The sequence below is a fragment of the Chiloscyllium plagiosum genome, unplaced genomic scaffold (assembly GCF_037043375.1).
Source record: "Chiloscyllium plagiosum isolate Xiang-an unplaced genomic scaffold, Cpla_swu_hap1 HiC_scaffold_32, whole genome shotgun sequence".
Classification (NCBI taxonomy): Eukaryota; Metazoa; Chordata; class Chondrichthyes; order Orectolobiformes; family Hemiscylliidae; genus Chiloscyllium; species Chiloscyllium plagiosum.
Window position 1 is genome coordinate 45,711,029 of NW_028270170.1, and position 16,837 is coordinate 45,727,865.

General features: G+C 43.4%; 1 protein-coding gene across 5 annotated transcripts in view; it reads right to left on the reverse strand.

Moving 5' to 3' along the window:
* Nucleotides 1-475: 475 nt before the first annotated feature.
* strada (STE20 related adaptor alpha) overlaps nt 476-16,837 on the reverse strand; it is a 139,655-nt gene continuing 123,293 nt past the window's right edge. For all 5 annotated transcript variants that reach the window (XM_043675352.2, XM_043675351.2, XM_043675350.2 and 2 more), the window contains 3 exons: nt 2,659-2,900; nt 1,750-1,792; nt 476-1,065 (listed from right to left, as the gene is read on the reverse strand). In XM_043675352.2, the coding sequence (XP_043531287.1) occupies nt 913-1,065; nt 1,750-1,792; nt 2,659-2,900 (438 nt within the window). In that variant the 3' untranslated portion in view covers nt 476-912. The remainder of the gene's footprint in view (nt 1,066-1,749; nt 1,793-2,658; nt 2,901-16,837) is intronic.

Sequence of the window (16,837 nt, forward strand, 5' to 3'; positions counted from 1 at the left end):
TAAGTTGCTTATGCCAGGCTCAGAGACATCTCAGGTCCACTGTAGGACCCTCGCTGGGACATCAAAACAATGCGTAATGCCTCAAAATGATACCCAATTCTCTGTACAGTGACTGAGCTAGACAGTTGAGAAGGAGATTTTTGAGAAGAAATCTTGACTCATCAAAACTATAACTGCCACTACTCCTGCTCTAGCTCTGGTGGGAATAATCCTGAACCCAACCTTAAGGTTTGGAGCTTTGTGTCCCACAGCTGAGCTGAGGCCATGTTTTGCAGACTCCTGTTATTTATTTAGATTTGACTCAGCAATTGAGGCAAAATTCCAACAACTGACTGGAGAATCATCCAGGGTCCTAAAGCTGTGCAATGAAATAAAGCCAATCAACCATCTTCAAGAATTGGAAATTTCAGAATCTGAATTCTCTCCTTTGCAAGAGACAAACAATAATAATCCATCTGGGACTCATTCAATATACAATGGTTTCACACATGTATATCCAAATGTTCTTTTAATATTGACTGAATCTGAATAAATAACAATTCAGGTATAAAGGGGTTTCATGTAAGATAACAATGAAACATCAGAGGACGTTGCACCCCCTCCACTGTGATGAGGGATGCAAAGGCAGCAGATCTGCATCCGTGATTCACTGACTGCTGGTACATTGATAGTAAAAGGGCAAAGGTTTCGATCTGACATCTCTCAAATTCAGGTTGAGCAACAACGTTCAGATGGTGGTCCCTGATCCACCTGAGCTGGTTCAATGGGTACACACATTATTCAGCTTCAATCAGGTATGACGGGTTGCCGGATTCCAGCTAACATTTGCAAGGTAATGGAGTTGGCTTTTATGTAAAAAAATACAAACAAAGACCAGCAGCATCATGCAGCTGCTGTGTGTGGTCTCCACTTTCAGAAGTCCCAATCCTCCACATCCAGGTGCTCCAGGCTGGATGTCAGTCCGGCCACACCCCGCAACTCATGTGGGTGAGTCCCTTCCAGGTCTGTCCTAGGGGTGACAGGTCGAAGCAGGTCAGGAAGCACCTCTACCACCCGACGCTTCAGCTTGAAAAGAAGAAAACAAAGTCAGAGAAGAGTGGAAATGACAGCACAGGTGAGCTGACAAGCTAGCGAACAGAGTAACAACTGCTCCCTGCGTGAACCCTTCACATAGAAACTTTTACAATTCTTGCATGCTGGCAAGGCTGAGATCTGTAACAACCTTTTTTTCCAATTCACTCTTGGGATGTGGCCATCTCTGATTGAGCCATCCCTAATTGCCCTTGAGAATGTTAGGTTATGAAATTAACAGTAAAAAAAATCCTAAATGGTTACAAATTACAGTATTGTGACACCGAGGAATTATGGCAAAAATTATATTCACTTTTGCAGTGTTTTTACAACTCAGCACCCAGTACCTGGAGTCCCTACCAAGCTTGAACAGAATTACACTGGACACTCGCTTCATCTCACTAACCATTAAAACAGTATGAAGAACCTCCCTCCTTGCTCTTCCTTCTCCCAACCTTTTATCTCCCATCATCTCACTTCAACCTTCCCACTTCTCCCTTCCACCTCAAGATGCACCGCAGTTAGTGCAGTTCATCAAAATTACAGATTGCTAGGAGCTTCAGAGAAAACGCCCTTCCTTGATAACATCTACTCCATGCCCCTAATAAAAAGGGAGGATACGGACCGATGGGACAACTGAATACATGAAGGATAAATTACTGTGTATCATGGACGTACCTGCTTCACAAATGAATGATTGAGCAATGCACTGGCTGAGGGTCTATAATGAACACACAAGGACAAGAATCAATTAAAATGTTGAAACAAACAGCATTAGTTACAGCAATATTCCAGTGAGGGTGATGCAGATAAATCACAGTTTGATAAAATGCCTCCTCAATGCTGCAGTTAGTAAAAGTGGCAGTGAATAACTGCGCCACATTGACCAGGTAGATCTAGGTCCAATCCCTACCCATGTTGCACTAATTCATCTTAGCTACATGCTATAATTGGCCTGGAGAGGGTAGCAAATAATCAATGACCCACACTGGGATCTGAACAAGTTGTTTCAGAACTGACTTGGATGACCGTCCTGTAATAACAAATGTCTCAAATCATGCATGGAGTTGAAGCAAAAACAGAAATTGCTGGAGCAACTCAGGTTTGGCAGTGTTTATGAGGAGAAAGCAAAGTTAACGTTTGAGATCCAGTGGCCGTTCTTCTATGTTCTGAAGGTCACTGGATCCAAACCTTTAACTGCAGTCTCCTCAGATGTTCCCACTCTTGCTGAGTTTCTCCAGCAATTTCTGTTTTTGTGTCAGATTCCTAACATCCACAGTTCTTTCCTTTACTTTCATATATCGAGATTGACCAGTTAGCTGAAGCATCAAAGTAAGAACAAGAGTGTTTGGGCACTTTACATCCATGCATTCTATCTGACCTCAAAATGTCAGTAAGCTAAAATGGAAAGGGCTTCAAATTCCAGCATTTACAATTTTATAAAATGTATTCATATTTATTTGTACATTCTAAAATAAAATTTATAATTTATTTATTAAAAAAATATTTTCATGTAAAGACTAATTTTGAGAATGAAACCCAGCCTGGAAACAGCTAACGGCAAGTTTGTGCTCACAGCGATCATACCTCTGCTCAGGCTCTCGCTGTAAACACAACTCCACAAAGTTGTGGAAGAGCCCAGAGAAGGTCCTGTTGTATGGATGCTGCACCTGCTCTCCATTTGTTGCTCGCGTCCCACAAGCAGCAGAGCTCTCCACGATACCGGAATCCACTGCCGACTGAGAGTTTGTCATCAGCAGCTCCTCCGCAGGGATAGTAGTAGTATCCAGGAGGCAGGGCACTGTACCATTCAGCTTCTCAAGCAACATCTGAGGAGACCAAATGATCAATGGAGTAAGAGAGATGTGCAAATCTAAATATTGAATATGAACAAAATAATGAACTTGGTTCCCTGCGGGAGAAAATGCAAAGAAATACATGGACTTGATGGGCTCCTTCTCTGTCATTTCCTCCATTCTCACCTTTGGTTGTCTGTTTGCCACAACTTTTCTGCACTATTGGTTTCCTCAACTGCACTCTCGACATGATTTGCGCAAGTAAAATTTTAAATAATTCACAACAAACTCTCTTTAGGGGTAAACTAAAAGGGTGGTCTATCCAAACTTTCAACCTGGAGGATAATTTCTAATGTACATATATATAAGCAAACAAGAAAGAAAGAAAATGAGGAACAGTAATAAATTTCTAACACAGAACTCTCAGAATAATTATGGTGCGGGAGGCTATTGTGCCTTACAGACCTTAAGGTCATTATTCGGTGGAGGCCCTTCAAAGTGACTGTGCACAGAACTTGCCTTTGGGAAGGCCAGGCTCCATACTTTTGGATCATATCCCCAGCGACATTAGAAGGAGGTCGTTGAGTTGATTGATTGTTGGGCAGCTTTTTTTTAAAAAAGGGGCCTGCCAGGAGCAGTGAGTCACTGATTTAAGCTTTTAAGTTTGAAGTCAGAGAGCAGAGGTTTCTGGGAAAGGAGGGACTTCTTATTTTTATTTTCATCCACCTATATAAGTCAGTGTTTTCTCAACCCGAGACCCTACCTTTGTAGGTCCTCCCATCCAACCACCTCCTCTAACCTTAAAGACCAGGGACATATCAGGTAAGCGTCTCTTCTTTTTTTAAAAAGTAGTCATTTTGGGTTGAGGGCATTGCTGGCTATTTATTGCCCAGAAGAGTCAACCACATTACTGTGGGTCTGCAGCCGCATGGAGGCAGACCAGGTAAGGAAGGCAGTTTTGTTCCCAAAAGGACATTTGTATACCAGAGGGTGATCATTAGACTCAATTCCAGATTGTTTAATGAATTCAAATTCCACCATTTACTGTGGTTGGATTTGCAACCACATTGCTCAGAACATAGGCCTCTGGGTTAACAGTCCAGCAATAATATCACAAGGCAGTCGCTTCTTGTGGTGTTGTTAGATACTAGTGATTTTAGTAAAACAAATTTCTGAACCAGCACAGGTAAGCGGCAATGTGTGGGGCAAGTCATAAAACTTCTCACTGCATTTTTAATGTAAGAGTACATGTGACAATAACTTTCTATTCTATTCTGGAAAGAATTTAAAAGCACAAGAGGGGAAGATGGTTCATGGTAAGAGTCCTCCATTTCTGTTTTTTAGCGGCAGCAGCAACTCGAAGGGCGGAAGCTTGCACCAGGGGCCTGCCGGGAGCAGTGAGTCACTGATTTAAGCTTTTAAGTTTGAAGTCAGAGAGCAGAGGTTTCTGGGAAAGGAGGGACTTCTTATTTTTATTTCCATCCACCTATATAAGTCAGTGTTTTCTCAACCCGAGACCCTACCTTTGTAGGTCCTCCCATCCAACCACCTCCTCTAACCTTAAACAGCAGGGACATATCAGGTAAGCGTCTCTTCTTTTTTTACTTTGTGATAAGGGGACTAGCAGGGGTGGCAGTGCAGGGAGAGCAATGTTCCTCCTGCATGATGTTTGAGGTGAGGGACGCCATTAATGTCCCATCCAAGTACATCTGCAGGAAGTGGACCCAACTCTCGCTCCTCCAAGACCGTGTTAGGGAACTGGAGTGGGAGCTGGATGAACATCGGATCATTCGGGAGGTAGAGGCTGTGATAGATAAGAGTTTCAGGGAAGTAGTTACTCCTAGGCACGAAGAAAGCTGGGTGACTGTTTGAAGGGGGAAAAACAGTCAGTGGAGGGATCTCCTGTGGTCATTCCCCTGAAAAACATGTATACCGTTTTTGGATACTGTTGAGGGGGACCAGTGGGGCCCAGGTCTCTGGCACAGAGCCTGTCCCTGTTGCACAGAAGGGAAGGAGGAGGAGAGTGTTAGCCATTAGGGATTCAGTAGTTAGAGGCTCAGACAGAAGGTTTGTTGAGAATGAACGAGACTCACGGTTGGTGTGTTGCCTCCCAGGTGCCAGGGTCCGTGATGTCTCGGATTATATCTTTGGGGTCCTGAAGGGAGAGGGTGACCAGCCTCAAGTCGTCGTCCATATAGGTACCAACGACAGATAGAAAGAAGGATAGGGATGTAAGGCAGGATTTCAGGGAACTAGGGTGGAAGCTGAGAGCGAGAACAAACAGAGTTGTTATCTCTGGTTTGTTGCCCGTGCCACATGATAACGAGGCAAGAAATAGAGAGAGATATCAGCTGAACACGTGGCTGCAAGGATGGTGCAGGAGAGAGGGTTTCAGGTTCTTGGATAATTGGGGCTCATTCTGGGCAAGGTGGGACCTGTACAAACAGGATGGTCTTCACTTGAACCAGAGGGGTACTAATATCCTGGGTGGGAAATTTGCTGGTGCTATTCATGTGGGTTTAAACTAGCTGAGCAGGGGGATGGGAACCGGAGGTGTAGTTGCAGTGCACAGGAGGATGAGAGTAGGAAGGACAGGGACAGGATTTCAGGGTCTCAGGAACGTGCTGGCAGACAGCGAAGTGGTTTGAAGTGTGTCTATGCCAGAAGTATCTGAAATAAGGTAGGTGAGCTTGCAGCATGGATAGGTACCTGGGACTTCGATGTTGTGCCCATTTTGGAGACGTGGATAGAGCAGGGTGAGGAATGGATGTTGCAGGTTCCAGGGTTTAGATCTTTCATTAAGAACAGGCAAGGCAGTAAAAGAGGGGGAGGCGTGGCCTTGTTAGTCAAGGATAGCATAACAGTGGCTGAGAGAACTTTTGATGAGGACTCATCTACTGAGGTAGTATGGGCTGAGGTTAGAAACAGGAGAGGAGACGTCACACTGCTTGGAGCTTTTTTTATAGGCCTCCGCAGAGTTTCAGGGAGGTGGAAGAGAGGATTAGCAAAATTATTCTGGGTAGGAGTGACAGGAATAGGGTGGCCGTTATGGGGGACTTTAACTTCCCTAACATTGACTGGAAATGCTATAACTCTAGTATGTCGGATGGATCAGTTTTTGTCCAATGTGTACAGGAGGGTTTCCTGACACAGTATGTTGAAGGGCCGACAAGATGGGAAGCCACACTGAATCTGGTGCTTGGTAATGAACCAGGCTAGGTGTTTGATTTAGTTGTAGGTGAGCACTTTGGAGAGAGTGACTATAATTCAGTTACATTTAGTTTAGCGATGGAAAGGGATAGGTACATGCCGCAGGTCAAGAGTTATCGATGGGGCAAGGACAATTATAATGCGATTAGGCAGGAATTACGATGCATAGAATGGGGTAACAAAATGCAGGGAATGCAGATAATGGAAATGTGGAGTTGTTTTAAGGAACAGATATTGCGTATCCTTGATAGGTATGTCCCTGTCAGGCAGGGAGGAAGTGATAAGGTAAGGGAACCGTGGTTTACAACAGAAATTGCATCTCTTGTTACGAAGAAGAAGGAGGCTTATGTGTTGATGAGGCAAGGTGCTTCAGATGAGGCGATGGAGAGTTACAGCTCAACTAGGAAGGATTTAAAGAGTTAAGAAGAGAGGACACGAGTCTTTAGTAAACAGAATAAAGGAGAACCCTAAAGCTTTCTATAGGTATGTGAGGAATAAAAGGATGATTAGGGTAGGAATAGGGCCAAAGACAGAAGTGGGAAGTTGAGTGTGGACCCTGTGGAGTTCGGAGAGGTGCTAAACGAACATTCCTCATTGGTTTTCACTCAGGAAAAGGAGAATATTGCAGAGGAGAAGAATGAGATATGAGATATTAGACTAGAAAAGATTGAGGTTAGTTACGAACAGGTGTTATCAATTCTGGAAGGAGTGAAAGTAGACAAATCCCCTGGGCCGGATGAGATTTATCTGAGGATTCTCTGGGAAGCGAGGGAAGAGATAGCAGAGCCTTTGGCTTTGATATTTGAGTCATCATTGTCTACTGGTTTGGTACCAGAGGACTGGAGGATTGCAAATGTTGTGCTCTTGTTCAAGGAGGGCAGTAGAGATGACCCAGGTAATCATAGACCAGTGAGCCTTACTACTGTTGTAGGAAAGGTTTTGGAAAGGGTTATAGGATTTATAATCATCGAGCAAACAACAATTTGATTTCAGATAGTCAACATGGTTTCGACAAGGGCAGGTTGTGTCTCACAAACCTCAGTTTTTTGAGAAGGTGACCAAGCATGTAGATGAGGGTAGGGCAGTTGACATGGTTTGCATGGACATCAGTGAAGCCTTTGATAAGGTTCCACATGGTAGGCTGTTGGAGAAAATGCAGAGTTATGGAACTGAGGGTGAGTTAGCAGTTTGGATTAGAAACTGGCTTTCTGAAAGAAGGCAGTGAGTGGTGGTGGAAAATATTCAACCTGGAGTCCGGTTACTAGTGGTGTGCCACAAGGAGCGGTTTTGGGACCAATGCTGTTTGTCATTTTTATAAATGACTTAGATGCAGGCTTGGGTGGATGGACGAGTAAATTTGCAGACAACACTAAAGTTGGTGGAGTAGTGGACAGTTTGGAAGAATGTTACAGGTTGCAGGAGGACTTGGATAAACTGCAGAATTGGGCTGAGAGGTGGCAAATGGAGTTCAATGCAGTTAAATGTGAGATGATGCACTTTGGGAAGAATAACAGGAAGGTCAATGGAAAGATTCTTGGTAGTGTGGATGTGCAGAGGGATCTTGGAGTCCATGTACATAGATCCCTAAAAGTTGCCACCCAGGTGGACAGTGCTGTTAAGGCGGCATACGGTGTGTTAGGTTTCATTCGTAGAGGGATTGAGTTCCAGAGCTGCAATATCATGCTGCAACTATACAAAACGTTGGTGTGGCCACACATGGAATATTGTGTAGAGTACTGGTCACCATATTTCGGGAAGGATGTTGAAGCATTGGAAAAGGTGCAGAGGAGATTTACCAGGATGTTGCCTGGTCTGGAGGGAAGGCTGAGGGACTTGGGTCTGTTCTCATTGGCAAGAAGAAGGCTAAGAGGGGATTTGATAGAGACATAGAAGATGATCAGAAGATTAGATAGAGTAGACAGTGAGAGTCTTTTTCCTCGGATGATTACTTCAGCATGTATGCACCAGAGGGCATAACTACAAATTGAGGGGTGATAGATTTAAGACAGATGTCAGAGGCAGATTCTTTACGCTGAGAGTGGTAAGGCGTGGAATGCACTACCTGCTAATATAGTCAACTCAGCCACATTAGAGAAATTTAAACAATCCTTAGATAAGCACATGGATGATTTTGGGGTTAGTGTGGGGGACAAGCTGAGAATAGTTCATAGGTCGGCCGCAACATCGAGGGCCGAAGGGCCTGTTCTGTTCTGTATTGTTCTATGTTCTATGTTCTAAGAGTGAGTAAGTTCAACTTTCCACCAATCTTCAGTTTGTACCACAGTACAAAAGTAACGTTAAAGTATGGAAAAGTCAGTAAAGTTAAACTAAGTTATAAAAACATGCCAGGTATGGCTGGACGTCTCAGTCAGCAGAATGCCCATCCCGTGGCACATGAGGAATTGTGGACACTTCACATGACTCAGACAAATCACATGTATTGTTCTATGTATTGCAGGCTACACAAATTTCAAGTAGCAGCTGGAGTAGCAGTTTAGGGACAAACAAGCAGATAGGGAATGAATGACCACAATGTAGAAACATAGAAAAAATACAGCGCAGTACAGGCCCTTTGGCCCTCAATGTTGCGCCGATCCAAGCCCACCTAACCTACACTAGCCCACTATCCTCCATATGCCTATCCATGGCTGCTTAAATGCCCATAAAGAGGGAGAGTCCACCACTGCTACTGGCAGGGCATTCCATGAACTCACGACTCGCTGAGTAAAGAACCTACCCCTAACATCAGTCCTATACCTACCACCCCTTAATTTAAAGCTATGCCCCCTCGTAATAGCTGATTCCATACATGGAAAAAGGTTCTCATGGTCAACCCTATCTAAACCCCTAATCATCTTGTACACCTCTATCAAGTCACCCCTAAACCTTCTTTTCTCCAATGAAAACAGCCCCAAGTGCCTCAGCCTTTCCTCATACGATCTTCCTACCATACCAGGCAACATCCTGGTAAACCTCCTCTGCACCCGTTCCAGTGCCTCCACATCCCTCCCATAGTATGGTGACCAAAACTGCACACAATACTCCAGATGCGGCCACACCAGAGTCTTATACAACTGCAACATGACCTCAGGACTCCGGAACTCAATTCCTCTACCAATAAAAGCCAGTACGCCATATGCCTTCTTCACCGCACTATTTACCTGGGTGGCAACTTTCAGAGATCTGTGTACATGGACACCAAGATCCCTCTGCTCATCCACACTACCAAGTATCTGATCATTAGCCCAGTACCCCATCTTTTTGTTACTCTTACCAAAGTGAATCACCTCACACTTACCTACAGTGGACTCCATTTGCCACCTTTCTGCCCAGCTCTGCAGCTTATCTATATCCCGCTGTAACCTGACATCTGTCAACAACTCCACCGACTTTCGTATCATCCGCGAACTTGCTCACCCAACCTTCTAGCCCCTCCTCCAGGTCATTTATAAAAATGACAAACAGCAATGGTCCCAAAACAGATCCTTGCGGAACACCGCTAGTAACGGCACTCCAAGATGAACCTTTACCATCAACTACTACCCTCTGTCTTCTTCCAGCCAGCCAATTCCTAATCCAAACCACCAACTCACCCTCAATGCCATACCTCCGTATTTTTTGCAGTAGCCTACCATGGGGAACCTTATCAAACGCCTTACTAAAATTCAGAAACACCACATCTACCGCTTTCCCCTCGTCCACCTCCTTAGTCACCTTCTCAAAGAATTCAATAAGGTTTGTGAGGCACGACCTGCCCTTCACAAAACCATGCTGACTATCCTTGATCACATTATTCCTATCCAGTTGTTCATAAATCCTATCCCTTACAATTCTCTCTCAGACTTTGCCCACAACGGAAGTGAGACTCACCGGCCTATAGTTACTAGGGTTATCCCTACTCCCCTTCTTGAACAAGGGAACCACATTTGCTATCCTTCTGGCACTATTCCTGTCGACAACGAGGACATAAAAATCAAGGCCAATGGCTCTGCAATCTCCTCCCTTGCTTCCCAGAGAATCCTAGGATAAATGCCATCAGGCCCAGGGGACTTATCTATTTTCACCCTTTCCAGAATTTCCAACACCTCTTCCCTACATACCTCAAAGCCGCCCATTCTAATTAATTGTGACTCAATATTCACATCGGCAACAATGTCCTATTCCTGAGTGAATGAATACTTTTCGTCAATATTCAGTGTCTCCCCAATCTCTTCAGCCTCCACACGCAACTTCCCACTACTATCCTTGACTGGACCTATTCCTACCCTAGTCATTCTTTTATTCCTGACATACCTATATGGGTTTGGGTTTTCCCTAATCCTACCAACTAAGGACTTTTCATGTCCCCACCTTGCTGCTCTTAGCTCTCTCTTCAGATCCTTCCTGGCTACCTTATAACTCTCAATCGCCCCAATTGAACCTTCACGCCTCATCTTTACATAGGCCGCCCTCTTCCATTTAACAAGGGATTCCAATTCCTTATTAAACCCCAGCTCCCTCACATGACCCTCTCCTCCCTGTCTGACAGGTACATACTTATCAAGGACACTCAATAGTTGCTCCTTGAACAAGCTCCACAAATCAATTGCGCCCTTCCCTTGAAGCCTACTTTTCCAAGCCACGCATCCTAAGTCGTGCCTCACCGCATCATAATTTCCCTGCCCCCAGCTATAACTCTTGCCCTGCAGTGCACACTTATCCCTCTCCATCACTAGAGTAAAAGTCATCGAATTGTGGTCACTGTCCCCAAAGTGCTCACCTACCTCCAATTCTAACACCTGGCCTGGTTCGTTACCCAGAACCAAATCCAGTATGGCCTCACCTCTTGTTGGCCTGTCTACATATTGTGTCAGGAAACCCTCCTGTAGTCCAAGATAAATAGATAAGCAGTGCACAAGTGTCCAGCGGTCTTGTTCGCTAATTGGTTTTCCATTTTGGAGACTGGCAAAAGCTGCTTAAAGAAATGCATGATTTGGAGATGCCGGTGTTGGACTGGGGTGTACAAAGTTAAAAATCACATAACACCAGGTTATAGTCCACCAACAGGTTTCAGTTAAACCAGTTGGACTATAACCTGGTGTTGTGTGGTTTTTAAAGAAATGCAGGCAGAGCCAAACTCAGGGCACCACAGGTAGCTAAAACTGTACAAAATGGAAAAAGGATGAGTGGGAGAGCATTAGTGAGAAAGGATTCTTTAGTTAGCGGAGCTGACAGGCTTTTGTGTGACTCCTGACTATCGGATAGCATGTTGCTTTTCTCTGGTGCCAGTCATGACCATCAGTAAACAGCTGCAGGATCTTCCTGTGAGGGACACTGAACTGTCAGAGATTGTGATCCACACTGGAACCAATGACATAGGTAGGAAGAGGATATGGTCTTGCAATTTTAACTTAGGGACCTAGAAAATTAGGAACCACTAAAGTAGTAATCACCAGATTATTCTCAGTACCACGTGCAAATGAGCATTGGAATAGGAAGGTACGATAGATGAACGTGTTGCTGAAAAATGGTGAAGGAGACAGGAGATTAGATTCCTTTCATCCTGGAGTGGCTCAGGTGGAAATTGCAACTCTACAAGCTGTTCTATGTGAACAGAGCCAGAACCAACTTCTTTGTACTGTAATTTGCTAGCACTGTTTAGGAGGACTTAAGTTAACTCAGCAGCTGTGTGTAAACCAAGAGAGAATATCAGAGAGTATAACAGGGTGCACAAGTTACTGGGAGAAGCAGATAACACTAGAATAGAGAATGGAAAGTTAATAGATGGAGTCAGAGTAAAGGAGAAAGCACTGAAGTCTAAATCAGAGATATGATGAATGTATAGGAATACATCAAGTATAGATTGTGAAGTTACAGGCACAGATTGCCATGTGGGATTATGGTGTATTAAGGTATTCGGAAAAGTTACAAAAGGATAAAAAAAGGTGGTGTTTTGATTGAGGAGAACTCTGCAGGACTGTGTTGATTTAGCTAGAGTTAAGGAACAAGAACAGTGCAGTTACATTGGAGAAAGGAGGCACTGCTCGACCTGGTTCTTGGGAATGTTTGGGGGGTGGGGTCAAGTAGATCAATAGGGGAACATTTAGCAGACAGTGATCATTGCATCGTAACACTTAGGATGATGGTGAAAAATGGCCATGAACAATTGGAGCTGGGCTAGGTAGATTAGAATCCAAGCTTGGCAGGGAAAATAAAAGTCGTTGAGCAATGGACTACCTTCAGAGGAAATGAATTAAGCACATTCCTACAAAAGGGAAAGGGAGGGCAAACAAATCCACAGGTTAGTTTGGATAAATGTGTGGCTGGAGAGACGGCATAGGAGGAAGGACTTTAGATTTCTAGATTTATAGGTTTTTGGGGGGATGGTGGGATCTGTATAAGGTGGACAGATTGTTTCTGAATTGGAATGGGATCAGCATCCTTGTGGTTAGGTTTGTTACTGCTAGAGTTTAAACTAATTTGGCAGGTGGTGTGGGCTGCAGAGAGAATGTTCAGCAGGGGGAGATGAGTGGCCAAAATTGGAAGAAATAGCCAGCGAGCCAGGAAGGCACAGACATTATGGCCAGTTAAGGCACAAGGGAGTTTGGCAAGATTGGGTAGTATTTATTTTAATGCTAGGAGTTTAACAAAGCAGGTAGATGAGCTGAGGGCAGAAATTAAAGCATGGGTGTATGATGTTATTGCTGTCACTGAGATATGATTGAGAGAGGGGCAGGAAGAGAGGATAACATCTTAATAGGTCCCTCAAATAAAGCCATATGGTTAGAACTTTAAAAAAAACATCAAGGAGCAATTACATTGCTTGAGTATACTATCACACGCCCCTAACAATCTGAGAGAAATAGAAGACCAGCTATGTCAGCAAATTTCTCGGGAAGTACTAAAGTAATAGGCTAGTCATAGGAGGGGATTTCAACTTCCCCAACATTAACTGGGGAAATCATTGTGTGAAAGCTCTTAGAGAGAACAGAATTCTTAAAATGCATCCAAGGGAGCTTTTTAAGCCCATACAAGGGAAATCCTGCACTTAAATTTTAGGTAATGAAGCTGGGCACATGATTGAAGTATCAGTAGGGAGTGATCATAGAATAGTACAGCACAGAGAGAGGCCCTTTGACCCACTATTTCTGTGCAAACTGATACTCGAGTATTTGACATTTCCACCCTGGGAAAAATATACTTTTATATACTTTTATCAGGTCCCCCTCAAGCCTCTGACACTCTACCAAAAAAAATCCAAGTTTGTCCAGCCTGTCCTTATAGTTAATACACTCTAGGCAACGTCCTGGTAAATCTCTTTTGCAATCTCTCCAAAGTCTTGACATCCATCCTTAGAGTGTGGCGACCAGAACTGCACACAATACTCAAAATGTGGCCAATCTAAAGTCATATACAGCTGCAGCATGACTTACCAACATTTATATTCACTGCCTCGACTGAAGAAAGGAAGCATGCCGTATACCTTCTTTACCACATTATCTACTGGCGTTGCCCCTTTTCAGAGTGCATCCAAAAATCCCTGTGTGTCAATGTTCCTAAGGGTCTCGCCATTAACAGAATACTTTCCTTTTACATTTGACCTCCCAAAATGCATCACTTCACACTTATCCAGATAAAACTCCATCTGCCATTTCTCCACCCAACTTTCCAATTGCTCCATATCCTGCTGCATACTTCCTCACTATCCACAAGTCCATCAACATTCAATCTATTCGCAAATTTACTAATTTGACTACCTTTTTTTCATCCAAATGATTGACATATATTACAAACAACAATTGGGAAAGACTTCAGGGTTCAGAATTCTCAAGGTTAAGATACAGTTTCAGTTGGTAATTAGGAAAGTAAATATACTGTTAGCTTTCAGTTCAAGAGAGCTAGAATACAAGAGCAGGGATGTACTGCTGAGGCTGTGTAGCCTGGATAGACCACATTTGGAATATTGTCAACAGATTTGGGTTCCGTATCTAAGGACAGGTTTGCTGGCCCCAGAAGGGGTCTAGAGGTTGTCAAAAATGATCCAGGATGAAGGGCATTGTCATATACGATTCCTGATGAAGGGCTTATGTCCGAAACATTGACTCTCCTGCTCCTCTGATGCTGCCTGACTGGCTGTGCTTTTCCAGCACCACACACTTGACTCTAACCTCTGGCACCTGCAGTCCTCACGTTCTCCTCATATAAGGAGCGGTTAAGTATTCTGGGTATGTACTCAATGGAATTTAGAAGAACGAACAGGCAATCTCCTTAAAACTTACAGAATATTGAATTGCCTGGATAGAATGGATGTGGAAATGACATTTCCTCTGGTAGGACAGACTAGGACCTAAAGTCACAGCCTCTGAGTGAAGGGATGACCCTTTAGAACTGAGATGAGATAGAATTTCTGCAGCCAGAGGGTGATGAATCTATGGAACTTATTGCCGCAGAGGCTGTAGATGCCAAAGTCTTGAGTGTATTTAAGGCAGAGATAGGTTCTTGATTAGTAAGGGGATCAAGGGTTACTGGGAGAAGACAGGAGATTGGGATTGTGAAACGTATCAGCTATGATCGAATGGTGGAGCAGACTCAATGGGCCTAATGACTTAATTCGGCTCCTATATCCTACATTCTTACCACTGATCACAGACTTCCAGTCAGAAAAACACCTCTCCATAATACCAAAAGCCAATTTTGTATCCAATTTGCCATCTCATGATTCCATGTGACTTAATCTTCTGGCTCAGCCTATCATGAGGGAGCATGTCAAACACATTGTTGAAGGAAGACCAGTGGTGTTTACATGGACTTTACTTCATTTTCATTACTTCCTCAAAAAACTCACATTTAGGACACAAACTTCCCCAGGCACAAAGCCATGCTGATTATCCCTAGTAAGGTCTTTCTTCTCCAAATATGAATAAATCCTGTCCCTAAGAATCTTCTTCAATAATTTCTCTAATACTGATGTAAGGCTTAACAGCCTGTAATATCTTTCATTATCCTTCTTAAACAAGTGATCAACATAAGCTACTCTCCATCCTTCTGGGACTTATGAGAAATATGGATAGTACAAGATCAATACTTTCCAATAAGGAGAAAGGTTGGGCCTATCAAATCTTATGAATCCTGGATATCAAGGGACATATACACTGGATGAAGAGAAAAAAAAAGAGATAGGCTTGCAGCGGATATCAAGCTTGAAACAGCAGAATCCCAAGAGGTGTATAGAATGTGCAAGAAGGAACTTTTAGAAGAACTAAAAGGGGATATGAAAGGATTTCCTTTATTTTATCTGCCAGTATCCTATGTTGTTTTACAGATATATTTAGAGTAAAAGGAAAATGAGGGAAAGAGTAGGGCCCATTAAGTATCAGAATGGTCATTCATGTGCAGAGCTAAAGGATTTTCAATGAATATTTTGGGTCAGTGCTCACTAGTGAGAGGAATATCGATATAGAAATTGAGAAGTAGGTCTGTGATACAATTAAAGAAATTAGCAGAAACAGAGTGGAGATGGAGTGGTCTGGCAGCCTTAAAGGTAGATAAATCTTCATGGCCAAATGAAACGTATTCCAGGATGTTGAGTGAGACAAGGAGGAAATAGAAGGATACTTGCTAAAATGTACCTCTCTGGCCACAAGAAAGGTGCCAGAGGACAGCTAATGCGGCGGTGTTATTCAAGAAGGGAGCAAGGGATAAACTAGGAAACTACAGGTTGGTCAGTCTAACCTCAGTAGTGGGAAAGTAATTCAAAGGGCCAGAGTTAATCTGCATTTGGAGAGGCAGGGGTTAATCAAGAACAGTCAGCATGGTTTTGTTAAGGGGATGTCATATCTGACCGACTTGATTGAATTTATTTAAGAGGCAACCAATTACCTACACTTTTGATGTGGTCTATTTGGACTTCAGCAAGACTTTTGATAAGAATTCACCTACTGGAACTGATAAAGGTAAGAATCCATGGGATCCCCAAGGAAATTTGGCAGAGGATAGCTGATAAAAGTAATAAGTGGGGAGAAAATGAAATGTACGATTAAGCTAGCTAGTAATATAAAAGGTTGCAAGAGCTTTTTTTAAAATATTGAAGAGGTAAGAGAGAGGCAAAAGTGGACATTGGACCACTGGAGAATGTGGCTGGAGAAATAGCAATAGGGAACAAAGAAATGGCGGAGAAACTGAATAGGTACCTTGCATCAGTTTTCACAGTGGAAGGCATCAGCAACATACCAGAACTTCTGAGTTCTGAAGGAGACAGCTGAAGAGATTGTAGAGGCATTGATAGTGATCTTTCTGCAATTAATGGAGTGAGGGAGGGTTCAAGAGAACTGGAAGATGGTTAATGTAACACCCAATTCTAGTGTCCACTTTTGCTCTCTCTTCCTAATCAATACCTAACAAAAACTCTTGCAATCTTCTTTTATGTTACTAGCTAGTTTAATTACACACTACAGCTTCTCCCCACTTTTTACTTTTTTAGTTATTCTCTGCTGGCCTTTAAATCCTTCCCAATCCTTTGGCTTCCCACTAATTTTCTCCACATCATATGCTTTGTCTTTTACCTATTCCTGACTTCCCTGGTCAGCCATGGTTGCCTCATCCTCCCCTTAGTATATTTCTTCATCCTTGGGATGAACTTCTGCGGTGTCTCCCAAATTACCCCAGAAACTCCGGCTGTTGCTGCTCTGCTGTCTTTCCTAATATGCTTCTCTTCCAATCAACTCTGGCCAGTTTCTGTTTGAGAAGGGAGGGAGACAGAAAAATAGTACAGGCTCATTAGC